The sequence below is a fragment of the Echeneis naucrates genome, chromosome 19 (genome assembly GCF_900963305.1).
Source record: "Echeneis naucrates chromosome 19, fEcheNa1.1, whole genome shotgun sequence".
Lineage (NCBI taxonomy): Eukaryota > Metazoa > Chordata > Actinopteri > Carangiformes > Echeneidae > Echeneis > Echeneis naucrates.
This window is the reverse complement of record NC_042529.1, coordinates 2,497,973-2,522,885: the sequence shown is the minus strand read 5'-3', so window position 1 is coordinate 2,522,885 and position 24,913 is coordinate 2,497,973. Positions and strand designations below refer to the sequence as shown.

At 42.6% G+C, this 24,913-nt stretch overlaps 4 protein-coding genes across 7 annotated transcripts; 3 read left to right on the top strand and 1 right to left on the bottom strand.

Moving 5' to 3' along the window:
• Positions 1-1,589: 1,589 nt before the first annotated feature.
• Positions 1,590-4,958, bottom strand: psme3 (proteasome activator subunit 3). Of its 2 annotated transcripts, none has more exons than XM_029527741.1 (10): positions 4,827-4,958; positions 3,765-3,797; positions 3,623-3,685; positions 3,206-3,310; positions 3,048-3,096; positions 2,715-2,833; positions 2,413-2,570; positions 2,267-2,321; positions 2,107-2,193; positions 1,590-2,003 (listed from the first exon to the last, which is right to left on the bottom strand). In XM_029527741.1, the coding sequence occupies exons 1-10, from the start codon at positions 4,866-4,868 to the stop codon at positions 1,923-1,925; spliced, it is 792 nt and encodes a 263-aa protein (XP_029383601.1). In that variant the 5' UTR covers positions 4,869-4,958; the 3' UTR covers positions 1,590-1,922. The 2 variants fall into 2 exon arrangements, with proteins under 2 accessions (XP_029383601.1, XP_029383602.1); XM_029527742.1 differs by having other exon boundaries at positions 2,413-2,549.
• Positions 4,959-5,622: 664 nt separating this feature from the next.
• Positions 5,623-15,892, top strand: nbr1a (NBR1 autophagy cargo receptor a). Its single transcript, XM_029528201.1, has 22 exons — positions 5,623-5,878; positions 6,260-6,322; positions 6,416-6,434; positions 6,892-6,914; positions 7,387-7,569; positions 7,819-7,896; positions 7,981-8,204; positions 8,595-8,714; positions 8,952-9,251; positions 9,605-9,764; positions 10,116-10,364; positions 10,898-10,999; positions 11,179-11,254; positions 11,344-11,454; positions 11,544-11,723; positions 11,846-12,013; positions 12,130-12,284; positions 12,598-13,025; positions 13,226-13,311; positions 13,639-13,726; positions 13,880-13,979; positions 14,228-15,892. Exons 1-22 carry the CDS (start codon positions 5,777-5,779, stop codon positions 14,414-14,416), a joined length of 3,204 nt encoding a protein of 1,067 aa, XP_029384061.1. The 5' UTR covers positions 5,623-5,776; the 3' UTR covers positions 14,417-15,892.
• An 862-nt stretch (positions 15,893-16,754) lies between these two features.
• tmem106a (transmembrane protein 106A) lies at positions 16,755-21,328 on the top strand. Of its 3 annotated transcripts, none has more exons than XR_003842232.1 (8): positions 16,755-16,922; positions 16,987-18,012; positions 18,174-18,237; positions 18,878-19,031; positions 19,432-19,572; positions 19,654-19,697; positions 19,789-19,897; positions 20,187-20,416. XR_003842232.1 is itself a non-coding variant. In XM_029527665.1 (8 exons), the coding sequence occupies exons 2-8, from the start codon at positions 17,847-17,849 to the stop codon at positions 20,545-20,547; spliced, it is 735 nt and encodes a 244-aa protein (XP_029383525.1). In that variant the 5' UTR covers positions 16,755-16,922; positions 17,827-17,846; the 3' UTR covers positions 20,548-21,328. The 3 variants fall into 3 exon arrangements, 2 of the variants coding, with proteins under 2 accessions (XP_029383525.1, XP_029383524.1); XM_029527665.1 differs by lacking the exon at positions 20,187-20,416 and adding an exon at positions 20,436-21,328 and having other exon boundaries at positions 17,827-18,012; positions 19,789-19,842; XM_029527664.1 differs by lacking the exon at positions 20,187-20,416 and adding an exon at positions 20,436-21,328 and having other exon boundaries at positions 19,789-19,842.
• A 553-nt stretch (positions 21,329-21,881) lies between these two features.
• arl4d (ADP-ribosylation factor-like 4D) lies at positions 21,882-24,198 on the top strand. The gene is made up of 2 exons (XM_029527576.1): positions 21,882-21,962; positions 22,818-24,198. Exon 2 carries the CDS (start codon positions 22,932-22,934, stop codon positions 23,535-23,537), a length of 606 nt encoding a protein of 201 aa, XP_029383436.1. The 5' UTR covers positions 21,882-21,962; positions 22,818-22,931; the 3' UTR covers positions 23,538-24,198.
• Positions 24,199-24,913: the final 715 nt, after the last annotated feature.

The window sequence follows — 24,913 nt, the reverse complement described above, 5'->3', positions numbered from 1 at the left end:
GTGCTTATTTGATAATAGGGTTAGGGTTAGCGTGCAGCTTTTCTCCGAATGTCTCAGACTGATACTGATTAATTCTCTGGCAGGAACAACCATTAAAGATTAACTCGAGCATGCTCCTGTCATTCAGTCGTCCCACGGAGTGACGCTGCGTTTCACCACAGCCATGAGCTTTCGAAAGAGACATGGAGGGTCAAGGGGCACCAAGTGTAGCAGACAACACGTGTGTCCCTTCTGGCTTTAATAGTAGTACATTGTCCAGGCGCCGTATCAAAAGAACTTCAGATATATGATCCTGAAGTCAGCAGGACTGCGTGTTACAGCAGACACACCTCCTGAGGTAGAGACATATCACACAAATACAAATGGACACTTGTTTTACAATGAAAATGTGGCCAATCTGATGTTTAACTCCACAGCACAGTCAACAGGATCAAGGTGAGACCCACAGATGACATAATAACCGCAGCCAGGCAGATCCCAAGTCTCCTTATCTATGAAGACCCCCTTTCCAGTGCTTATCTGGTGGGGAGGCTTGTTTTTCACAGCTACGATGTAAAGTTTTACAGTTTCAGGTTTGTTAGCTGTTATTCAGATTATCCACCTCAATAGATTTGACCTTGAAAAATGTATTTAGTATAATTGTAATCTGTAATTATTGTTGAGTTGCACATTTGTTGTTGAGAAATCAAAGCAACACAAACAACAAATAGATACAAATTGACCCCAAAGACTCAAATCTTAGGTTATTTGAGTAATTTAAGAAATATGTGGATTTAAGTTGTACCTCTGATCAGTTCAATCATTACTGTGAAAGTTACAGAAGTCCAGAGTTGAGCATCATGCCACCTTGAGAAAAATAAATCCACTGTCATCCCATCAAAGGTAAGAGTTTATCTTTTGATTTTAAAACATTGAGTCATGTATTGACATTCACTATTTTTAACAATAGAAACATCAGCTGCAAAATAAGCCTGCGTTAAATATGAATAATAATTCTGTGTAGAACATTTTTAATGTATTGATTAGATCTCAATACCTAATAATCCTATTCATCAGCATTGACGTTTTGACTTTCTGATGTGTATGCTGATGTACAGCAGCGGCAACAGTGACATCTGCAGGTGGAAACTCAACTATCATTTAAAATTTTCCTGATATTTCATTTTAACTTCACCCGACTGAGTGACTGGCTGAATTTAAATACATAAAGTCCGCTTACTATAGTCAGATATTGATTAAGTGATATTTGTAAACAGAAATGCCAAAATATTCACCATGTTTATCAAAAATTGTTTTATTCAATAGTCAATGCCTCAACATAAGAGATGCTTTGGTGACTTATGAATTTTCACTGAAAACCAATAAGCCTGTGGACCTAAAACCTGCGTAATAATAATCATTTAACCACTATACTATGTAATGTACAATGTCAGGAGGGAGAGAGAGGGGAGAGAAAAGCTTTTGTGCTGCATCTCCAACAACCACTTTCCAACAGATACAGTCAGTCTAATGAAAGACTTAAAGAAACATTCAACCACGCTGTTCTGAACCTTTGTAAGAGCTACAAATGAAGCAATTTCACAGAGAAATGAGGACAAAATGTTTAATTAAAATTAAAAAATACATAGCGCTTTTTGTTGTCTATAATCTATCTCCCCTTGTCTGAGAGAATGTTTGTCTTCAAAGGGCTTAAAACAAGAAAAATATTTTACAATTAAAACGAAACAAAAAAAAGGAACATTAGCGTCATGTCCATCTATGGAAGCTGTGTTTTTGTACAGGGCTGTGACGATTGTGTCGAAAAGGCTGAATGTCTAGGTGTCGTCCTTCGGACCAGGGCCGGGCTACTGTAGCTCAACAGGCAGGGCGGGGAGACGGGGTGGAGGGGCGGAGGGGTGGAGGCTGAGGTGGCTGAATGAACATCAGTACAATGCATCAGCATTACTGCTTCGAGGCCTCTTGATCTTCTCAATGTTCTTCAGAATCATGTCATGTAACGTTACCTGTATTGATTTAAAAAAAAAAAAAAAGACAGTGTGACAGAAGGGAAAAATAGAACACCTGAGTTAAGTCGGCCGTATGAAATATGATGATTGGTGGACTTACGTATTGATTTCTGAGCTCCGAAACTATGATCTTCAGACTGATGTATTCTTTCTCGTCGATCTCAGTTACCGTGCGCCGATAGTCCTCCTGGTCATTTTTTAAATGTTATTAATAATGTTTAACTGTATTCTGTGTTTGATTATTTCTTAAATTCACTTACCACATGTGGATATTTTGCTATTTTAGAAACAAGCTTTGCCCTTGTGATGTAGTATCTAGACAGACAAAGAAACTAATTATATACATGTATTATGTATGTGGCTAATATATCAGGTGCATTACGTACAACCAAGTGTTTCCTCAAACCTTGATATCTGGTCGAGGTAAGATGCTGCCTCTCCTTCAACTGTTCTGAGTTCAGCTACCGTCTCCTCCTGGATTGACACGCCAAAATTGTTGCCATCCTCTATCCTTGGGATGAGCAGTTGAACCCACATTTTGACCTGCAGAAGAAATGCAAAGTGCTAAGGGGATGGAGAATGCAACATCTGGAAAGTCACAATGTACAGAAAATGTCTGAGAAATAATGGCTTTCTTTAAAAAAATAAATAAATAAAAATCATAATTTATTCCAGCCGTGATAACAGTTTGATTGTCCCTTTACTTACTGTGTTACATTTCTCTATGAGCGTCCTGATCTCAGGCTTGACCTTTTCAATAAGGTCAACAAGGTTAGCATTGCTCTTCATCATCCCACCAGGCATGACAAAGACCTTGGTGCCTGTCACTGGGAAAGAAGGCAAGAGAAGAGATGGGTGAGATTTTTAAAAATATAAAAGGTCAAAGTGTGTGAAACTTATTCAAGTCAGTAGGTAAGACCTTTTCATTTTATTAGAATCTGCTATTTGAATTATGTCCCTTTACGCAGATATACACGTTTAGTTACTAGAATTCATCTGCTTGCTGTTAATTCTAATTCTGTTAATTAGTTTCACACTCACCCATGTCCTCCCCACCTCCATCCTCGAGCTTCCTCTTTTTGGCATTTTGCTGTGAAAGAAGGTGATAAAACAGATCAGGCACCATTTATCACATCTGCTCATACAGGAGGCACTGTGACAACTGAGGATTCAATTAAACTCTAAAATTGGAGCCTCACCGCTTCTAGCCCATCATGCAGGTTTGAGAGCAAGATGGGGTCTGGCACTGTCAGATTTATCTCCGAGTGTATCTCCTTCAGTTCAGTGATGTTTATGATTGGATCCTGAAAAGCAACAGGGATAACAGCTGAGCTAATTATGCTTTATGATGTGTAACAAGATTAGGGTGGGTGGTGTGATGATATCTACTGTGAGGCTATGCGAATGTGCAAGCTTTCTAAAGCTAATTATCTAAATTGTTGCAGTCAATTTTCTGCTGATTGACTTCGTCATTACTGTAGCAACTATCCATGAAGGATTTTCAACTGATTGCCAGAAGATTTATAGTGTATAAAATGCATTTTTCATCCATACCACCCACTCAGATCTGAGGCAGTATTGTGTGAATTTGGTCTAATAAGCTACTAACTACTAACCTTAAGGAAGTGATCGAGTTCCAGTAACTTATTTGGGAAAAAATTTGCAACTAGATCCTCTGCCTGAAAGAAAAACAAAGTTTTGATTGCATGACGACACTAATCTATTTGTAACACTGCACACAGGTTGGCCAATACTTACCTCTGCAGTGATACGTTCCCTGAATGCATCGACCTGCCAACACAGAAAACAAGAGTCCAAAAATCAGATTAAAACCTTATCCAGGTCACCCTGTTAAAGCCAGCCATGGCCAAAATGGAGCATATACAAAGACACAAATTTTTCCTTGACAAGCACATTCACATATCAATGTCATATCAGTGAATCATAGAAACAACTGGACGACAAAGGCACAGTCAGTAGTGACATGTTGGGACTGGAAGATTTCAAGCAGCAAGCAGACTCAGAAGTTAAGAGATGTAAGCAGAAAATCTGTCTATTAAGAGCTTTAAAAGCTGAAAGTGAAAATCAATTCAAACACTCACAGCTAACCTGGTATTTGTTTTAAAGATTAAAAATGTCTCCTCACAAAAGTCAATGAGAGTTTAGAAAATGTGGGGCCTTTTTCTGCCCTTGTTTGAGAATCCTAACACCATATTGTCTGCAACACCCTATTATATTTATTAGCTACTGTTTTTTCTTTTATTTACACGAGTTGTTGTGTTTCCATGTAATTTTAGCATTCTTGCACCTTCTGTGTTTTGGATTCTCTCTTTAGCATCTTTCACTTAAAATAATGATGACTGAGCTGTAGGTGAACATGCGTTTGTGTTTGGTTAATTAGCACTGGCAGCTACAGAGTGGCTGACCTCTGGGCTGAATTTATACTGTGGCTGGATAAATAATCATTAGTGGAGACATGAAGATTACAATCTGTGACTTGACGCCGTTGCAGTCGGCTAACATGCTCGCCAAGGCCTTCGTTAGTGCATGTGCTCCACCGAAAGCAGCAGTCAATCAAACTGCACAGCGACCAAACAATATGTTTTCCTTCCCAGTTCCCAAAACTTGGCGTCGCTGTGAGAAAACACCTGTCTGCAGGTTTGACAGGTGAACTTTAACAGGCGGGAAACCGGCCGGTTAGCCGCCGTTAGCCGCAGCACGTCCTGCTATTAAAATGCGGCTAACATGCTAGCGAGCTAACGCAAACAACAACTACATGTCGCGTAACCCGACACGGGCTCCCCGGAAGTCGCGTCTTACCTTGGTTTTGATTTCATTGTCCACCTTGAGGAGTGAAGACATCTTATGTTGTCAAATAGGCGAAGAACGATTGTCCCAACAGCATTAAACTCACCTGTAAACGTGCGGCTTGTTACTTGTCAGCCACACTTGTGGGAGCTTAAAGATGACGACATGGACGTGCGACATGACGCGAGGTTTTCACAGCGCATGCGCAAATGGAGGGCTTGAAACCCAAACATCAGGAGTCGACACAATAATACACAAGAGAACAGATTTAAACAACTCACTTTTTGGTCCATTTGAGTCATTTTGTGTGCCTTTATCAAAATATATGATCAAAATATAAAATGTTTTTGCTGTTACGCTTACAACCCTTGTCTTGATCCTAATGTCACTCTTATTTTTTGTTATCTATTCATCTATCCATCAATCTATAATCTATCAATCAATCTATCCATCTATCAATCTATCAATCAATTTATCCATCTATCTATCTATCTATGCATCCATCTATCCATCCATCTATCTATCTATCCATCTATCTATCCATCTACCTATCTATATCTCTATCTATGCATCTATGCATCTATCCATACATCTATCTATCTATCTATCTATCTATCTATCTATCTATCTATCTATCTATCTATCTATCTATCTATCTATCTATCTATCCATCTATCCATCCATATATTTAATCGTAGAGCTGCAGCTGCCTCCTCGGCCGGCAGGGGCCGCCAGTGCGCCTTCAGTCCGGTTCGCCGACCAGCGGCGGAGCCACGTGAGGAAGAGGAAGAGACGTCACTGTATTTTTCCCGACGCAGCTGACGATGTAAACAAGAGAAGACAAGTCGAGGGCAACAACTCTGGGGGGGAATATATAAAAAAACAAAAAACAAAAACAAAACCAAACAGGGTCGGCCGTCACCCGCAAATGCCCGCCGTTTATCCGCTCCTGAACGGCCGCCATGGGGCTCCCCGTCACCATTAAAGTCAACTTCCGGGGCAACGTGAAGCGGTTTCTGGCTCAGGATCTGGACAAGCTGGAGTGGGAAGCGGTCGAAGCCTGGGTGAGCTGTTAGCTTTAGCTGCTAGCTTTAGCTCACCGCTGGCGCAGTTTGGAAACAGGCATGCATGCAGGCCCAGACGGGGCCTGAGACACGTAAACAAAAGACCACCTGAAGGACGAGTGGAGTCCGTGTCCGCACGATTTAAGAAAAACAACAACAACAACAACAACAAAATGTGGATGTCAGTGTTTGTTTTTAAGCGGAAATGTCCCCCTTTATTTTTTGGCTCATTGTTTTGCCTTTTTTTTTTTTAGCCAGGGGCAGTAAGTGGCTGTTGGAGAGAGGGAAAGAAAGAGGGGGGGTGGTATTTACCAGTGTGCCACTATTGTCGTCTCCATAACACAGAAACAGGTTTTTCTGACATGTTGTCTGCTGTTTCAGATCAAAGCTTCTTTTGGGATCAACCACTTTCAAGTGAAATACTTCGATGAGGACAATGAAGAGGTAAGTCAGGAGGTTCAAATCTGTGTTTTTACTCTTGATGCAGAGCTCTAAAGCTGTCTTGTTTACTTATTTCGATCTCATTCCCTCTTACAGATCTGCATAAACAGTCAAGGTGAGGTCGTTTTTCTGTGTTTTATGACTTTGAAGTAGGAGGTAGATCAGTGGATTGTTGAAATGTCATAACCAAGGAACATATGACTCATATCCGAAGTAATTTCTTAACTTGAAGAAATTAATTCATCATTTCATGTCATATGACAGCTAAATATATGGACAGCCATGAGATGGGATTTTCTCTTCTTTAGATGAAACAACTAATTATTTTATCAAGAAAATAATTGCTGATTGTCAAGGATGAGTTGCATCCTAATACTGATGTATGATTATCTTTCTTTGTTTAATATTACTTATTTTTAACAAGGCATTTTAAGATGTGGTGTCAATTTTTCATTCTTTTAGGACTTTTTTTTTTTTTTTTTTTTTTTTTTTTTAGAACAAAGAATTGTTATGGCTATGTCATTACTTGCAGCCGTGAAAAAACTGTAACATATTGTTTTACTTTGTTTCAGATGAATATGAAGAAGCCATCAAGGTACTCGGGACTGTGCTGGGTTTCTGCAGAGAAATATTATGACAGGATTAAATTTGCATGACACAAGTCTCAGTCCTTACCAGAGAAATATGTATCACGGATCATGTAGATATCAAACCAAATTCAGCTAAGCTTTGCTGCATCACTGATGATAGTGAAGACAATACAACTCATTCACATGACGTATCACATCTCATCACCTATACAGACAGGTTGTACTCTGTTACTGTATTTAAGACAAAGACAAATATGCACTTATTCAAGTCTAACGGCATTCTCCATCAAACAGTTGTAATAAATACACAAATGATAGGAAATACCAAAGATACAACTACAGTTTGTTGCTCTAATTATATGTAATTATGTTTTATGAACAGTAATTTAATGGCAAAATAAAATATTGTTCTCTGTGTGATTTACATGCCTCCATGTCTGTCCTGTGATTTGTGTTTGCTTCTTATTTTCCTTTCAGAGTGCAGAGAAGCAGGGGAACCAGCTGCATATGAACGTGTACAAGATGAAAGGACAGGCCTGCGGGGGTCCACTCAAGACCGAGGTGAAGGAGCTGAAAGGAGATCTCCGACCAGCTCCTCCTTATCCTTCCAGGGTCAAGACTGTGGACAAGGGCACCCAGGTCACCCCGGACCGAGAAGCTGTAAGGAAGCAAAAATATTCTCCTGTTTCCTCTCCTTGTAGATTCTCACATGTGCCCGGTTTTACAATGTTTTTTTGCGCTTCAGTGAATACACATTTCCAATTAATTTAAAGATTACATTACACTTTTTATTGCCTTATATTTCAAAGACAGTTCTGTAAGTTTTAAAAGTTTTCTGAATGCATGAAATAATTTAAATATTTTATGTAATCTAACTGAACTAATCAAGGTGATATGTTTGTAATGTAGGTCACAGCAAAAGACAACAAGGGTAACAAACCAGAAGATGAGCCTCCTCCCATGTGGTTTAGATCATATATGGAGAAGGTAAAGATGTTGACATGAAACCCTGACATCACCTTGACAGATGGTGGCTGTTAACATCAACACTAAACACATTTTTTGTTGTAGTTTAAGGACGAGGTGGTTAAAGAAGTGGTTGAAAGGATGTGCACCGACTTTTCTGGCCAATGTTGCACCCACAAGTCCTCTGACGGACCCCACGAGGCCTGTGGAGCTGTTGGTGGACCCATAGGGCCCAGGCCAGGCCCCTCCACTTCCAATGGGTCCCTTGGCTACACCCCAAACTGCAGCAGCTGCAACAAACTCACTTCCGAGGGGGCCTACAAATGCAGGTATGCATTCAAGACCTCCAGAGAATTTAGAGCAGTCAAATTTTACAGAATATATTTAACATATTGACGTACAACGACATATTTAGGCAGGCAAGCAAGCAAGTAAGTAAAATTTTGAGTTCAATTCTTCAACGCCAGAGAACTACAGCACTTACAACATATGTTCTAGTCTCTTAGTTTTAATGATGCACGACAAACATTCAGAAAATGTTGCCTCATTGAGTGGCAGTAATCATTTATTTACTTTTATTGATTTTTTTTTTTTTTTAAAGACCTTTATACCATTTTGTGAGTTGGTCCTTCATCTGCTGTATGTTCTTGTGTGTTCAGCCTTTATATGGCTACATGACCGTTAGTGCTGATGTTTCTGTTGGCTTTTTCCCCTGCCAGCGTGTGCACGTCCTGCATCCTGTGTGAGATGTGCCGCCATAGCCATGACCCCAGCCACAACCTTGTGAGAACCAAGACACCTCTCTCCATCCCCGAGCATGGAATGTCGGGAGAGTTAAGGTAAAACCCAGAGACAGTTGAAACTGTTATTTTTTTGTTTTTTTACTAACAACAGTGCCCTCTTGCTATCACTACTTGTATGTTAATGGAGGAAAGTAGATCCAGAGCAGGGTTTCGTAATGCTTTAGCCTCTAGGTTTCTGTAAGTCATGAATTACAAGTGTGAATGTGTTTTGTTCTTGGAAAACAAACTTTGGATAGTCCACAAATAGGTGTTCCTGATGACATTTCAAACCAGGTTCCCAAGGCGAGGAGACAGGACAGTTCGCAAGGCCGAGCGACAGCGCCTCAAAGCAGAAAGGAGGCAGCTAAGAGCCGAAGTGAAGGAAATCAAGAAGAAACTGAGACTGGAGAAGAGGGGGCTGCAGTGGAGCGGGCCCTCTACCTCAGGCAGAGCCAACCTGACAAACATGGCCTCCACATCCACCCAGGTCCCAGCCCTGCCCCCCCCCGCTGCCTCAGAAACAGCCTCAGGTCCAGCCCCAGCCCAAGGCCCCATCCCTGCCCCGGTCCCTGATCCCCAGGCCTCCAGTCCAGAGTAAGCGCCACCCCGGAAGGGCGTCCGACAGTGCCGGGTACCTCAAACCCAGCATGGATGCAAAAAAAGTCCTTTTTTTTTTTTTTTTTTTCCAAGAAAAGAAATCAAAATATGCCATCTTTGTAATCTAGTCTGTATAAGTGTGTCGCTGGCTGCTCTGGGGTGGTGGAAAATGTTGGAACTACCTCAATGTGAAAACTGCTGCTGCTGCTTCATAGATTTTCTAAGAAAAATGCTTTTGAGCTGCAAAAAAAATCTGGGGTCCTGCTTTTTTGATTCGTAGAGAACAAAAGAGATGGGTATTATAAGAAACCAGGGCTATTTTCAACAATGCTCTGTACACTTGAAACTAGGGGTCCCGGGGTCTCGCACACGTCCTTGGTGCCCACTATGGCTGCCTTGTTTCTGGATGAAAATCTGCCTGACGGCACCCGTCTGGAGCCTGGTACCAAGTTCATCAAATACTGGAAGATGAGGAACTCGGGCACTATCAGCTGGACCTCAGAGACTAAGGTACCCCCTCCCACCCACCGAGAGGACAGGCCCCACTCTTTCTCTGCCCCCCTCGCTTCCACATCGAGCCCCCACTCAGCTTCTGATATCCACTAACACCAGCTAAGATTTCTTACCCAGCCTAATACAACTAATGTATTTTTGTTTATTATTTGAATTAAGTTGAATCTGTGTGGTTTAAGTTTTTAAGTCTTTGTCATTGTTTGAATGTGTGTGCGTGTGTGCGCGTGCGTCTCTCACTTGACTGCTTGCACTCTTTCTGTTGTGTGACTTGCATGCTCTTGTCTTTGTGCTTTTTTTCGCATGTGTTTTTCTATTTTGTGTTTTGTGTATGTGTGTGCGTGCACCCAGCTAGTGTTCATGTGGGGAAACCTCGGCCTGGCGTCAGAGAAGAAGAGGGAGGTGCCAGTCCCTTTACTGCTGCCTGGACAGGTGGGAGTGGTCAGTGTGGCCTTTCTCGCTCCGGTGATGGAGGGGACGTACACCTCCCACTGGCGGCTGGCGCACTGCGGGTGTCAGTTTGGCCCGCGCGTGTGGTGCAGCATCGTCGTCGACCCCAGCAACACCCGCAACACACTTGGACAACAGAACAAAAGACTGGCAAGTCTGCTAACCACTGACACCCTGTACAGCTCCGGCTGTTGACATTACATTTATTGAAGATCAAAATGATTTTTTCAAAGACAAAGAAAAAAAAATACTGTTTCCTGTTGTCAAATTGTGGGGATTATCTGCTGTTTTTTTTTTTTTTTGGGGGGGGGGGGATTTTACATTAGTTATTTGAAAATTTAAAAATTACATATGGGAAACTGCGATTTGCATTTTGTTTTAGGCACTCAGTGATTACCTGTTTTACCACAGACAGTTTAATAATGATAGTTTATAGGGCTCTTCACATGTATTCAGTGAAATGACTAAAAAAATGAAAGAAGAAAAGAATACAACAAAAAACACATTAAAATTATTATTAATATATACATATATATATTATTATTGTCTAAATAATTGAAAGTAAAGGTCAAGCTGAATAAGACAGCAGACTTGACGTGACGTTTTGTGTGCAGTTTGTAGTGTTAACAACAGAAAAATTTGATGTGTATGCCATAAGGATGCCATTGTTGTTTGTGCTCCAGAAGGAGGAGGTGAGGCCAGTGGATAAGGAGACGGAGGTCAGGTCTGTAGACCTTGACCATGAAGACTACTACTTCCCCTCAGTCGACCTGCTGACTGCACAGGTGCTCACTCAAAGCTCTGCCCTTCATCTGCAGTAAAAACACATTCAAAAGTAGATTCCTTCAACACATCTTTTGCACTGCTTCGATTTCAAGTTGGCAAAATCATTAAAGCAGAAAAAATTTCCAGATGAAAAAGGGAAAAATTGCTGTATTTTAGATTTTTTTTTTTTTTTTTTTAGGATCTGCTGTCCTTTGAGTTGCTGGATATAAATATAGTGCAGGAGCTGGAGAAGGTTCCTAATAACACCCCTGTTGGTAAGCATTAAAGGATGCCTGAAACACAAATGTTTAACATTAACACACAATGTGTATTAACAGCATTGGGTTTTCTCCACCTGGGGTAGATTTAACACCCTGTATATCCCCGCTGCCCCATGATCCACCAGTCCTGGAGAAGGCCATAATTTCACAGATAAAGGAAGACACAGAGGTCACAGGGGTCAGAAAGATTTTTGGTAAGAAGATTCAAAACAGCCGTAGAAGTGTGTGTGAATGAGAAGTGGATTGTTTTAGCATATGATAAGTTTTGGTGTATTTTGAATAGGAGTGAAACTAAGGCAGCAGGGGGAGTCTCTGGAGCCTGCGGCCCAGGAGGAGGAGCGCGAGGAGGAGATCAGTGGAGCCCAGTTCCTCTGTGAAACGGTGATCCGATCCCTCGCGCTGGAGGAAGCCCCCGATCATAAACCCCTGCGCAGAGTTCATCAGAGCAGCCACAAACCGCAAGGTGAGGAACCTGGGCTGGATTATTCTCCATCACCAAGCCAACCCAACAAAGCTGTGTTTTGTTTAAAGGTTATGGTGTAATGTTTTCTCTGGTTTTTTCTGGCCTCCCGTGTGTTATTTCAGTTGTTTCACGCGGTCCCACATTTGGTTTCGTGAGAGCAGTGGAGGCTGAGGAGCCAGAGCAGCCGCAAGAGGGAAAAGAGGAGATCTGTGCCATAAGACTGGAGAGTTCAGCTCTGCCTCCCAGCACAGGTCTCAACCAGATCACCCAAGACGAGAAGACAAGGCCAGGTAAGAGAATGACCTCCACGATTCTGTTCATTTCCAACAGGTCTTCAGATATTTCTGGTTGTTATTTATAAATTGATGGAGCCTCACCTCTTGGTTTGGATGTCTGTGTTTTTAAGCTCTTCTTCAAGAACCAGTAAATGAAAACCTGCATATCAGCTTGCATCATGATAACACAGACGAAGAAGTCCTGGTTTTGGATGACATACAAAATGTGAAGGAATCTCAAGAGGAGAAAGAGGAGGGTGGAACCAGAGGAGAGGACTGGGATGAGGTGAGGATTAAAGGTGCCACATTCGTGGACGTGAGATTTCCGTTCCTTTTTTTTTTTTATAAATACTGTAAAAGTGTCAAAGCGTTCAGAAACTGAACCTTAAAATAAACTGTCAGGACTTCAAAAAAGACAGCAGCTAATACGTTCGACACTAATTATGACTGTTTGATTAGTTAGATGTTGGTAAAATCAGTAAAGCCTGAAATCGTTGGCTGAGTTTATGAAAACTAAAATTAAAGATGGAGGAAGATTAAAAAGGTCTGTCTCGAATCCAAGTCGATAAATGTTACCATCTCTTCCTCCCGTGTCTCAGGTCAGCAGCCAGACCTCCTCAGTCTCCTCCTGCGACGACTATATCATCGTCCTCCCAGACTGCTTTGACACCAGCCGTCCTCTGGGGGAGTCCATGTACAGCTCTGCTATGTCACAGCCTGATGCCGCCGCCGCCGCCGCCGCTGCTGCTGCTGCTGAGACCGCCACCGCTGCTGTGAACTCAGCCAACCCAGATAAACAGCAGGCAGAAGAAGAGGATTCCAACCTGCCGAAACGGGAGTTGGTCACCGCCGAGGATTCCTCCGTGAATGTCTGGCCTCCACCCGCCTCTCCCATCCACAGCAGTGTCAACCAGATGCTGTGCGCCTCGCAGACCCTGGACGCTGTGACACTCACCCCCGAAGTGGTGGCTCTGCCGATTCTGCCTGAGCCCCAGCTGCTGTCACCACCGGCCCTCTACTCCCCCAGGTCAGATGGTGGCTCTGCCTAATGACCCCCTGTTGTTCAGAAACCTGCCAGCATTAGTAAACGCCATTTCATTGTATTGTATATGTTTTGTGTAGGCAGAAAGGTTTAGACATGGACATCTACCTTTTTTATCCAAAAAAAAAAAAAACAACTTTATCCAGCCTTTTCTGGTTAACTGAAGGTTTAACGGGGTGTTTCAGGTCTGAGGCACTGTACCTGGCCGAGGACCCCAGTCCTCCAGCCTGTGAACCTTATGAGCCACACCAACCAAGGGTCCACTTAAATGGTGAGTTTGATTCACTGGATACAAGCACATTAGTGTCACGGTACAGTATGTGATACTGTTCATATTTAACCAGTTTTACTCGCTGCCAATGAAATAAATATTTTAGATCTGTCACGATCTGTAATTAGAGCCACTGACCTTAAAGAGCTGTCTTATAATTTGCGCTGTGCTTGACTCTGTTGACGTGAGAACAGAAAGGCATTCTGCTCTTTGTTCTTAAGACAGGAAATGAGACAGCATTCTGGCTTTCAGGATCTGTTGCTTCAGCAGGAGAATCTAATATTAAGTGTGGACGTGTGTGTTGTCATGTCCTCCTTCCTTCTGCAGTGTCATCTGGTCTATCCAGATCAGCAGGCTCAGCATCCAGTGCCTTTGAGACGTACAACCCCAGGCCCAGCAATTCGCTGCAGCCAAGGTGAAATATTCATCTATTTAATCTAAACATCGTAAAAAAAAGCTTTCAGTATATACATATTATTTGTGTCTTTTTGCCAGTAACGATGCAAACCAGAAGACATAGTTCCTCATAATCCTGCAAAGTGTAACCACATCTATGTTTCTGAACCAGGGGCCAAGGAGGCATCACAGAGGGGCTCGTCAAGGGGGCCCTCTCTGTGGCAGCGTCCGCTTATAAGGCTCTGTTCACTGGACCAAACTGTTCCATACAGGTACAGCCTACAGCAAACTATCAAATCTTTATATACCAAATGTGCACAGTTGGCGCTTCATGTCAGAAACGTTACTACATTTCCTGGGTCTTTTTTTGTGAATTGCGTCTGGGCACAGATTATTTTTTGTGACCACTTTGTGTATGTTTAACAAACCCAGAAACAATCATCACCCATCTCTGCAGTTTCCATCTGCTCAATGGAGCTTTTCCTTGCCTCTTCTCATCGTTTTCATTCCTCCCCTCCAGCGAGGCATCGAGCCAGCTGCCAGGCAGGACCCTTCCATGATGGCCATGCTGCTGGAGATGGGCTTCAGAGACCAGCGGCTCAACCAGCGGCTGCTGAGGAAGCACAGCTACAGCCTGCTGCACACCGTCAACGAGCTGGTGCAGATGGCTGAGGACAGCCAGAAGGAAGTGGTCGACGCTCAGCGCTGAGGGGGGGTGGGGGGTTGCAAAGAAAATATTTGAATTGCATCTCACCCTTTGCAGTGTCTGGGTTTACTTTTGATTTTAATTTAAAGAAGAAAGAAAGAAAACATATTTATGATTCATATCACAGATTTTTCAAAGGGTGGATAGTTTATTTGGACCAATGGGACAAAAATGTCACAAAAAAAACATGGATTACAAATCTAGGCGCATTTATTTCCTGAACGCTGCTGATTAGAGTGACGCAAGCATTCGTGAACGGCTTCTCCTGCCTTTGCCTTTAATTTAGCTTCAACATTTTTGATGAAATCAACCATATATACATATATATATACACTCACACTTGTAAATGATTCTGAATTAGTGGTTAACCTTCGCCATGCCTCGTCTACCTGGGCCATAGAGCTTTACTGTGTTGGTGAAAATGAGCGTAGGAGCTGTAGTTTTGACAGGTGGAAAGTGTGTAATTCAGCTCTTCATTGTAGTGTTTGTGTGGCTGTCGTAGCTGCTTCCCTCTGCGCTGAAAAATAACCGCCTTCTGTCAGGGCTTGGCTTGATTCTTCTCAGAAAACAGAGCTGCGAAAGTGAATATCCCTGAGTGTCACAGAGATAGAAGCGTTCTGAACAGCCAGCTCTCGTTTTCAGATGATGCTACTGGAGCTACGTGGACGTCCTCGGTTCTTATAAGGGTCAGCGGTGCGGTAGTAGGAACAACAGACAATATTTATGACCTTTCTCTTGATTATCGTAGTGAAATCTGCCTAAACAATGCAATCTTTTTCTGTATCAGAGTACTGTTATTTTAGACGTTGACATGTGGAATGTATACAAAACTTTGTCCGAACGGATAACTGTTCAGACTTCAGATGTTTTCTACGGCTTTTTAGAAGACACCTGCATGACAGGTAGAAGCTTTAGAGACGAGTCGTGTCATTGTGTCTTAGCACAGTCACAGTGGAGAGTTTAAAAAAAACAAAAACAAACAAAAAACTGCGCTTTGCGTCACTGTTTTAACACTCTTGCCTGCATTTTTTTTTTATTATTATTTTAGTCCTAGTTTGTCATTAAATCGCCAACAAAAAGCAAGCAACCGTCAATTAGCGCTAATCTCAGCCTAAATGTCTCCAACAATACATTCCATAATCTCTTAGTGGAACCAAGTACATTTTATTTCATTTGATCGCTTTTTATGGAAGAGGAGTTTACTGAAATATACATATGTTGATTTGACATTGTTTGTGGTGTGTGTGTGTGTGCGCGTAGATTTAAGTTAATGTTTGTCAGTTTGAATCCTTTCTCTGGTTGAGGATTCATGAACCATATCTTTCTTGAGTTGATGATTTTTCATGGTTTATGAAGAATCAAGCTCTACGGAATAATTCTGAATCTATCTAATCTGCTTGTCAAATTATTCTTCTGCCACAGAGTGTATACATTAAATATCCTTTGACTGTCGATCCACCAATAAACTATTTGCACATCTTTGCTGTCTCTGTTATCGGAGGTCAAGTGTCGCTTTCAGTGCTTCATTACTGGGCTAACAACATGCCACAGAGGTTCGAGTGGACTCCACGAACTGCATTGAAAATTAGCAGCTCACTGTCCACACAAGAGGTTCCCAACCTTTTCCAGCTCCACTTGAAAATCTCAAAAATGTTTGCAGCCCACATTAGAAGCTCGAATGATATGGAGGCCCAAAAAAAGCCTCTAGGAGCACTTTTTTAAATGTATTTTAATGAAAACAACACATTAAAAAACACTATCACTTAAAGAAAGAGAGCCGTACCTTGAAAATAAACAATAATCGTTTATTTTAAAACCCACGCACCATACAGTCCATCCATCTGTCCAGATCAAATCAAATTGATGAATTTAGAGTCCAGTGAACACATTGGAGGCCATATTTATTGCACACTGATCATTGTAATGTGCTCTGACACCACCAGATGACAGAGCTGAGCCTCCATGAGTGAAGCTCACAGGAGTAACTTAAGAAAAATAACTATCACGGCGAAAAGAACTCAAAATACGATGTCCTCGTGGGAGGCTGAAGGGTCATAGCGAAATGGAAATAACGGGGGCCATGGGGGGGCTGTGGGGGGCCCATGGCCCCGCATGAGTTTCCTCCGGCCCTGCTGAGTCCACATCTGACTCCACGACTTTAGACAGGCTTTTTTTGGGCCTCCATATCATTCAAGTTTCTAATGTGGGCTGCTCTGCTGTCCATCTGAATGAATGGATGGATGGATGGATGGATGGATCCAGGTGTGAGGAATAATAACCGATGACGTCATCTGCAACGCAACACGAAGTGTCACGTGACACCTGCTGCAGCTGCCCCATGAAGCAGGAAGTGAAGCCTCCGATGTCCGTTCAGCCCACAGCAGGTTTTAATGTGAAGCTTCAGCCCGGAAGGATCCAGCCTGTGTCTGTCCTCTGTCCCAGTCCTGGTCCTGGTCCCGGTCCTGGTCCCGGTCCCGGTCCCGGTCTCTTCTCTGAAGCGGTCTTGGAGGTGAGTTAGCTCAGCAGGAAAGTTTGGACTCAAACTGCGTACCGACCTTTTTTTTTTTCTGCAGGAGCTTCTCACCGAACAACAACAACAACAACAACAACAACAACACACCGACCGACTGGCGTCTGATTCACACACTGTGTGTGAAATAATCAGTAAATAAATCCGGAAAAAGTGGAATATTTCATCCCATATGTTCAGCGGAAATCCAGCAGATTAATGGTTAGACATTAACAGATGAAGGGTTTGAGTACACAGTTCCTTTCCTCACCTACATTTCACTTGTGTAGCAGTTTGTATGTTCGGCCACAGTTAAAAAACTGATAGGTGGTGATATAATTTACATTTAAAGAATAAATCAGCAGAACTGCAGCTGCTTAATTTGTTACCATGTTGCTGTAAAGTTTGTTAAAATGTAGTCATCTTTTAAAAATGCTGTGTTACAGGAACTGGCAGAAGGATTCGGCCTCAGTAAACTCAAATGATGGTGACGCTGTTGGAAAGGCTGCGAGTGTGTGTTTGATCACACAGCAAACTACAAAATATAGGCATAAGGAGCAAAAATCCCAAATATCCAAAAACAAACGTGCTGAGTTTTTTTTACATTTCTATTTAGGAATCCAACGCGGTAAACAATTTCTGCTCATCACACAGTCATCCCTGAGAGTGAAAGTAAGTAGTGACAGAAACATAAAGAAAGTTTAGCTGTCACTCCCGGTGCTGACTCCTCAAATCGTGGGAAGAAGGAGCTTTTATTGGACATTTAAAGGTTTGCGAGGGAGGCCGGTATCAAAGGTGACCGTCAGCTGTCAGAGGCGTCTCAGGAAGGACGGGGCTGCTGTGGACATGCTGCCTTCTGCGAGGCTTTAGATGACTTTCTCTTTTTTGACTTTGTCTCATTTAGACCAGGCTGGGCGAGGCGTCATGGTTTCGTCAGAACACAGCAACTCAATCTCAGAGAACCCAGAGCTGCCAGCTCAGTCAGAGAGGGTGAAAACTCTGAAGCACTTCCCGCCGTATGGCAGCATGAATGGAAACCCGTCGGGGGACACCTGCCCCACGTGTCGCGGGACCGGGCGAATTCCTAGAGGTTGGTTTCTCCGCCGCCCATAGAGCTTATTTCACAAGCAGCAAAGGGAACAAGTGGTGACTGTGCAGCTGTATCTGTTTGGAAACTTTCACATCAGCTTTTTTTATGACAAAACAGAATGGGAAAGATGCTTCTTCTTCCTCTTGTCTGTGTTTTGGTAGGTCACGAAGACCAGCTGGTGGCTGTCATACCCTGCAACGATGTGAGGCTGAAACCAAGACGCACGTAAGGACTTGGTGTGCATGTGTGTGCAGTGGAAGTACATTTATTTTAGTCATCAAATGCTACTTTGAGGTACACACACTTTGCATTTCATGCTGCCTGATTTGTCTCTATCCACCACGTTTCTGAGAGAAATGCATTGTCCTATGTTGGACTTTTAATGGAAAAAACTGTGAATGCATCCATAAAGTGCAGCAAAATAAACTTTCTAACTGCAGACGGATAGTTTCAATCAGCCTTAAAATTTATCTTTCTTACTTAATCAATGGCCCAGTGTTGATTGAAACAAGAATCACAAATAATAATCCAACTCGTGATACACAATCAGTTGTGAGCATTTAATTTTTTTTTTTTTTCAAGTTCCAAAAAGTATAAAGGTAGTATAAAGGTCTAGGTTTTATATCAATACTGGTGAATTTAGTCGGTATAATTTTGTCACTTCACAACGAAACACTCAGTCAGGCCTGTCTGCAGGATTTGGTTACTTTGAGTCTGCTGATCAGAGGAAATGCTCAAAATCTCTCCTGTGCTCGTTTCACCCTGTTCGTCAGAGGAGATGTAAAACTACCTCAGCTCACAAGTATATATGAATAACAAAGACGCAGAAACATGGACTCCATGCTGTTGTGTGTTTGCCTTTCAGGAAGCTGTACGTGTGCGTCTCCATGGCCTTGTGTCTCTTTCTTTGCTGTCTGATCCTCTTCTTCCTCTTCCCCCGGAGCGTCACTATCACGCCTGTGTCTGTGCTGTCAGTCATGGTCTACTTCACCCCAGACGAGGTTGAGATGCAGGTCACAGTAAGTAAGAGGAATACTGATCACAGAGCTGCTGGATCAAAATCACGACAGTCAGTCAGTGTGGAGGGCGTGCATATGCTACCTAATGACTCAAAGTCACTCATTGATTTTTATTTCTCTCTTTGCAGCTAGCTGGGGGAGGCTAGCTGTTTCCCCCCGCTTCCAGTCATTATGCTAAGATAGGCTAAGTTTCTCCTGGATTCAGCATTTAGCATCAATTTAAAAGACGCTTTCTTTATTGGGCATGTCAAAACACAAGGTGCGGCCCGAATTGCCTTCACATGACACACTTTAGATAGCAGCGCCAGTTACGTGGAGGGCGAAGTTCAGGAATGTGGAATGGAAGATGGAAAGTCGCGTCGGATTCTGCCTGATCAGCTGTGTCGTGCTTCTCCTCCAGAACCTCATTAACGCCACCAACAACAACTTCGTCCCAGTTGAGATCGTGGACTTCAACGTGCAGGGCCTGATCACTGACATAGTTGTGGGCAAAACCAAAATATCAAACATGACCGCCATCCAGTCCCGATCGCAGAAGTCTGTGAGTTCCTCAGAAGCAATCAAGTCAAAGTAAAGAGCTGATAGATTTCCAGTAAAGTTAATCTATCTTTTACTTTTGCAGTACCTCATTCGAGTTGACCTGCTCATCAAAGATAAAGGCCTAAAGTAAGTTTGACCCCACAATCTTATAACTCGACCTCCGCCCTTATTGTTTACGTGGATAAATAAAACATATCTGCTGTTCTGTCTCTTTCAGCTCGTACTGCAAGTCAAGCTCGTTCAAGATTCACACATTATTTCTGGAGCTGCAGTAAGTGTCAGCCAATAAGAGTATGACTCAGGGTTTGTGAAGCCACAACTGCGAAGTGATTTATCTTCAAAACATTTTTTTAAGCCTCTAAAGTCCAGTCTGTAGACGTGAGGGTTGGGGTTCAGTGTTTTGTTTAGTCTTAAAGAAAGAATTTCTGTCCTCTGCGAATCAGTGGGAGTCGCATTTGAACTCCAGATGCAGGTAAATGCGTGTGCATTGAAGTTTATGGGATAACAACCCTGCTTTTTTTTTTTCTTTTTTTGAGTTTTGATTTCTCTTCAGTACATCATGATGTCACTTTTTAAAATGATGACCCCATTTAGAGGAATATAGACCGCTCACTTTTATTCTGGAGAATATGTCTGATGGCCAAACTACAAACTGAGCTGCAGGCTTTAAAATAGAAGTTCGCTGTATATGCCTTTGGCATGAGGGGGAATTTTCACGCCAAAAAAACCAACAATTGTGTGCTGAAAGATATCAGTATCACATTTCTCAGACATTTAATCCATATTTAATATATAAAACGTGATGAAATCGTGACACCGACTCTAGCTGTCTCTCAGGTTGTTTTCTATTCTTTTGTGCCGCAGAATGACGATGAATATCTCCTATCTCTCCCACATGGAGCAGCTGTCCTTGAACACCTTCGAGTACATCGACTGTGGCACCAATTCAACAATCCCACATCCTGTGAGCGGATAAAAAGAAATGAAACGAAACACCAAAGAGATGATGAATATTCTGACTGAAAGATAGCCAACTGCGAGAGTGCATCGTATCTTATTTTGTATGTCGTTTTAGCATACCCCTGAGATTTTAATCAGTCACTACGAATATGTGTCTTGGGTTTTTTTCTTTTTTTTCAAGCTCTCCCTCTGAGTCTTGTTATTACAGACTGTATGTCTCATAAAATTGGGTCAAAGAAGAAGAGATGCAGTTTCCACATGAAGACATGAAGGTTTTGTAAAAATTTGATTTTTTTTTTTTTTTTTTTGAGTCGGATGCCACACATTGTGTAAACAAATTGTCGATCACTGATAATTGTGTCCTTAGTAATTTGCACTTTATTAAACTGTGGCATTGAAGGTTCTCTAATACTTTTTTCATAGTGTATAATTTGCCTTAAATGGAAAAAGCTTTATTTTCTCACTTACGACTAATTTATTGCATTGTGTATCATTTTGATTGTGTCCGTTCAGATTGTGAGACATCGCAACGCTGAGACAAAGTTCATTGTCATTATTCTAATACTTCCTTCTGCACAAATTCCTGTAAAAAAATGCTTGACAGCCTTTTTCAGACAATCTGAGTGACTGAAAGAATCATTTCATCCCAGTTGGTACATTAAAAAACTTTTACGTCACACTTCTGCTCTACTATATTTCAGCATTTATGTGGAAGGCATGGTCACTTGTTACATTCTGGACCAAGATTTGAAATAGAAAATATATAATAATTTTAATAAATATCATTCTTTGCAGTCGATTTGACTATAAGGTCCTTTATGAGCAGCACCACTGAACATACTGCCGACACAGAAGACAGTTTTTCTCTGTCTCAGAGTTGTTTAGTAAATAAGTGGAGGAAACTCAAAGTGTTTGGAGCAGGAGCCAGAATCCAGCTGCCGTTCTTGGCGGTCTGGAGAGCTGACACATGGTGGAGCCAACGCTTTGTCAGGGGACGCTGCACACACTTGCCCCCACCCCTCCTTGTGCCAACTGTAAAGCACCGGGGTGGAAATATTCTGCTGTGGGGCAGCGTGGCAGCTGCAGAGACATGGAGGGAGAAATGTTCCACTGAATGTCACGATCTCCTTCAGTCAGTCCAGATCACAGGTCCAGATTCTGGACTCCAGAGAGACCTGAAGCCATTCTGAGCCTGAAAATCATTAAAAGTCAGATGGATCAGCAGCTTGATGCTGCTCGTTCCCAACTGGGACCGGCAGGGGGCGTGGTTTAGCCTGCCCAGGTGGTCGTGACGTCAGCCGGGCTTTAGGTGCCGAGTCTCTCCGGATCCTCTCAGATCTGCTGAGAGGAGCAGGACCGGATCGACGTCGTCCGCCGGCCATGGATGTGTTTATCCGTTTGTGGACGCTGCTGTCGCCGCCAGTTTAGAAGGTATGGATGTTTGTGATGGAGGAGGAGGAGAGCTGGTTACAGAATAATCTGCATGCAATCCGGATTCTGTGAGCCCTTAAAGTTAACCTCACAGGCTCTGCGGGCGTCTTCAACTTATCCATTTCATGTGTGCGAATGAAAACAGCGCTGAGAACACAATGAAAACCGGATCAGCTGATTTCGGAGGTTTATTCCGCTTCAGATAAACTCAAGTAGTTAAAAAAAAAAAAAAAAAAAAAAAAAAAAAATATCGACAGGTCAGACGCATGACGAGGCGTTTTTCTGCAGTCTGGTCATTTTCAGGGTCAGGAGTAAACAAGTACACAAGTAAACAAGCATCAGGAAGTCAACAACAACCGGATTAGTGCTGCAGCAGCAGTCCTCAATGAGCAGGAGAACACATATGATCCATCAGCTGCATAGAAATCAATCAGCCCCATGCAAGAAAAGCCCTTTCAGGTTTAGAAGCCTTAAGAGGATTAGACTCAGCAAATAAGAAACCAGATAACCTCAGACATCTAATTAACTGCTCCGTAATGTGGCACAGAAAGAAGAAGAAGGGAAAAAAAGATGTTTTAGTGTTTTATGGGCTCAAAAGTGGATTTGAAGTCACAGAAGTTTGGAGAAGTAAACTAAAAGGTGACACAACAAGAGCGTCTGTGCTGATTGGATAAAAAAAATCCATCAAATGCTTGTAAACGAGCTTTCACTGATAATCATGAGCTGTTTTCAAATGTCTGCTCTGTGAGATAGCACACACACACACACACACACACACACACACACACACCGTAAGCACCCATTGTCTTCTGATTAAATGTTAACTCACTGTGTGTGTGTCTGTCTTTTGATAAGGTCTCCACACCATCTGATCCCATCTGAGGACCGGGAGCACAAGCCAGTCTCCTGAGAGAAAAAAAACATATATTTAAAGAGGAATCTGTCACCTCGCTGAAGTACGTGTGAATCATGGGGAACCAGCTGACTGATATCGCTCCCAACACGCCGTTCCTGCCAAACTTCCAGTCGCTGCACGTGGTGGTTATCGGCCTGGACTCGGCCGGAAAGACCTCTCTGCTCTACAGACTCAAGCTGAAGGAGTTTGTGAAGACCATCCCCACCAAGGGCTTCAACACGGAGAAGATCAAGGTGGCGGTGGGGACGTCTCGGGCCATCAACTTCCAGGTGTGGGACGTGGGCGGGCAGGAGAAGCTGCGCCCGCTGTGGAAGTCTTACACCCGGCGGACGGACGGGATGGTGTTCGTGGTGGACTCCACCGAGCTGGAGCGGATGGAGGAGGCCAAAGTGGAGCTGCACAAGATCACCCGCACCTCCGAGAACCAGGGGGTCCCCGTGCTGATCCTGGCCAACAAGCAGGACCTGGAGTCGGCCTTGTCCGTCAGCGAGGTGGAGAAGCTGCTCTCCGTCCACGAACTGAGCATGTACACGCTGCATCACGTGCAGAGCTGCAGCGCCGTGAACGGCCACGGGCTGCAGCCGGGCCTGGAGAAACTGTACGAGATGATCCTGAAGAGGAAGAAGATGGTGAAGCACAACAGGAACAGGAAGAGATGAACTCTTCCAACGTTACCTTCAGAGATTTATCCGCTGTTGAGACACTTCCAAGCTTAATGGCCCATTTTAATGGGCGAGCGATCGGTACCAACAAAACAACAATTACACACAGCCCGAGGGTCAGGAGGAATGGATTTGCTCGTAATAATTAAGGCAGTATTGACATGTTCTTTGTTCCACCGTCGTTCAGCCACCCTTTGAAAGCTTAAGATACATTTTTAGAGAAAACCTTATCAGTTAATCTTCACTAAGTGCTTTTCTACACTCGTTTTAAAGATTTCTACAACGAGACAGTCGGCCGCTAAGTGTAGAACTAATACATGAACACATTAAGATCCGTGTGGCAGGCATTTGGTGAAGAAAAGTGTAGAATCCAGTTTAAAAACATCTTTATATTCACACGCTTGCACAGATTATACCCAACTGAATAGCTGTTTTTGTTCCACGGTGTATGGACACTTCCCAGAATATTTATTCCACATTTTTGTGTTTGTGCTGGACAGAAGGAATTCTTCTTCAGTGGCGATGGAGCCGTCGGATGATAATAAATTTCATCGCCATGGAACAGTAATCCTAAGTGCTTTTCCCTTCGTGGCCACAGAGGTTAAGTTTCCTTTTACTATGATAATAATGTTTATACAAATTGTACATTTTTGTAACACTGAAGACTTAATAAATTCGAGCACTGTACAGAACATCCACTGTTCTCTGTGAGTGAATGAACTTCCTTGTGATTTAGGCCCGAGCCCACGAGTTGAATCAAATATTTGTATGGACCAAAATATTCCAGTTGATCCAGAGTGAAACTCCTTAAAGCTGCTATATATATATATATATATTAACAAAGGATCGTGTGACAGGGATTACAGTTGTTTGCTGTGACAATCGCACAAACATTTACCGTCTGACTCATCGTCATCTGGAGCGTTTCAGCCCTTTTTTGTTTTTTTTTTTTTAAGAGCTCTTTGTCTTGTTTTTCTCGCCCATGACGTGACTGTTTCGGTTCAGTTTCACAGCTGTAATTAACAGCTAGCTGGTCAACGTGGTCGAGCACTTCCAGTTTAAGAGCCAGATGTTTTCTTGAGGAGTTGGTGGAGACCAAAAACAGAGCTTAAATAGAGGGAATACTGGACTGGGAGAGTGATGATGTAGCTCAGTGTCTATTAAATGTGCCCATAAGCCAATATTTGGTGAATTCACTAATTCAACAAGCTAAATTTATTTTTGCTGATGAAGAAAAAAAAAAATCTGTCATTGCAGATTTGAACATATATTTCTTGATTTTAATATTCGCTGGATTGTAAAGTGACATTCATCCAAATTTTGGAGTCCTTAGCTGTGACCTTTCACCTTATTCATGGCTGAATCAGCAAATG

What these genes read in the sequence shown, in the direction of transcription:
- psme3 (XM_029527741.1), bottom strand. Translation starts at nt 4,868, where the DNA reads ATGTCTTCACTCCTCAAGGTGGACAATGAAATCAAAACCAAG. An exon ending in GGGAACGTATCACTGCAGAG is followed by an intron (nt 3,686 to 3,764) that starts GTAAGTATTGGC and finishes TTTTTCTTTCAG; the next exon opens with GCAGAGGATCTAGTTGCAAA. An exon ending in TCATAGAGAAATGTAACACA is followed by an intron (nt 2,571 to 2,714) that starts GTAAGTAAAGGG and finishes CCATCCCCTTAG; the next exon opens with CACTTTGCATTTCTTCTGCA.
- nbr1a (XM_029528201.1), top strand. Translation starts at nt 5,777, where the DNA reads ATGGGGCTCCCCGTCACCATTAAAGTCAACTTCCGGGGCAACGTGAAG. An exon ending in AATATGAAGAAGCCATCAAG is followed by an intron (nt 6,915 to 7,386) that starts GTACTCGGGACT and finishes TTTTCCTTTCAG; the next exon opens with AGTGCAGAGAAGCAGGGGAA. An exon ending in TCACCCCGGACCGAGAAGCT is followed by an intron (nt 7,570 to 7,818) that starts GTAAGGAAGCAA and finishes TTTGTAATGTAG; the next exon opens with GTCACAGCAAAAGACAACAA.
- tmem106a (XM_029527664.1), top strand. Translation starts at nt 17,793, where the DNA reads ATGACTTTCTCTTTTTTGACTTTGTCTCATTTAGACCAGGCTGGGCGA. An exon ending in GACCGGGCGAATTCCTAGAG is followed by an intron (nt 18,013 to 18,173) that starts GTTGGTTTCTCC and finishes GTGTTTTGGTAG; the next exon opens with GTCACGAAGACCAGCTGGTG. An exon ending in AGGTTGAGATGCAGGTCACA is followed by an intron (nt 19,032 to 19,431) that starts GTAAGTAAGAGG and finishes CTTCTCCTCCAG; the next exon opens with AACCTCATTAACGCCACCAA.
- arl4d (XM_029527576.1), top strand. Translation starts at nt 22,932, where the DNA reads ATGGGGAACCAGCTGACTGATATCGCTCCCAACACGCCGTTCCTGCCA.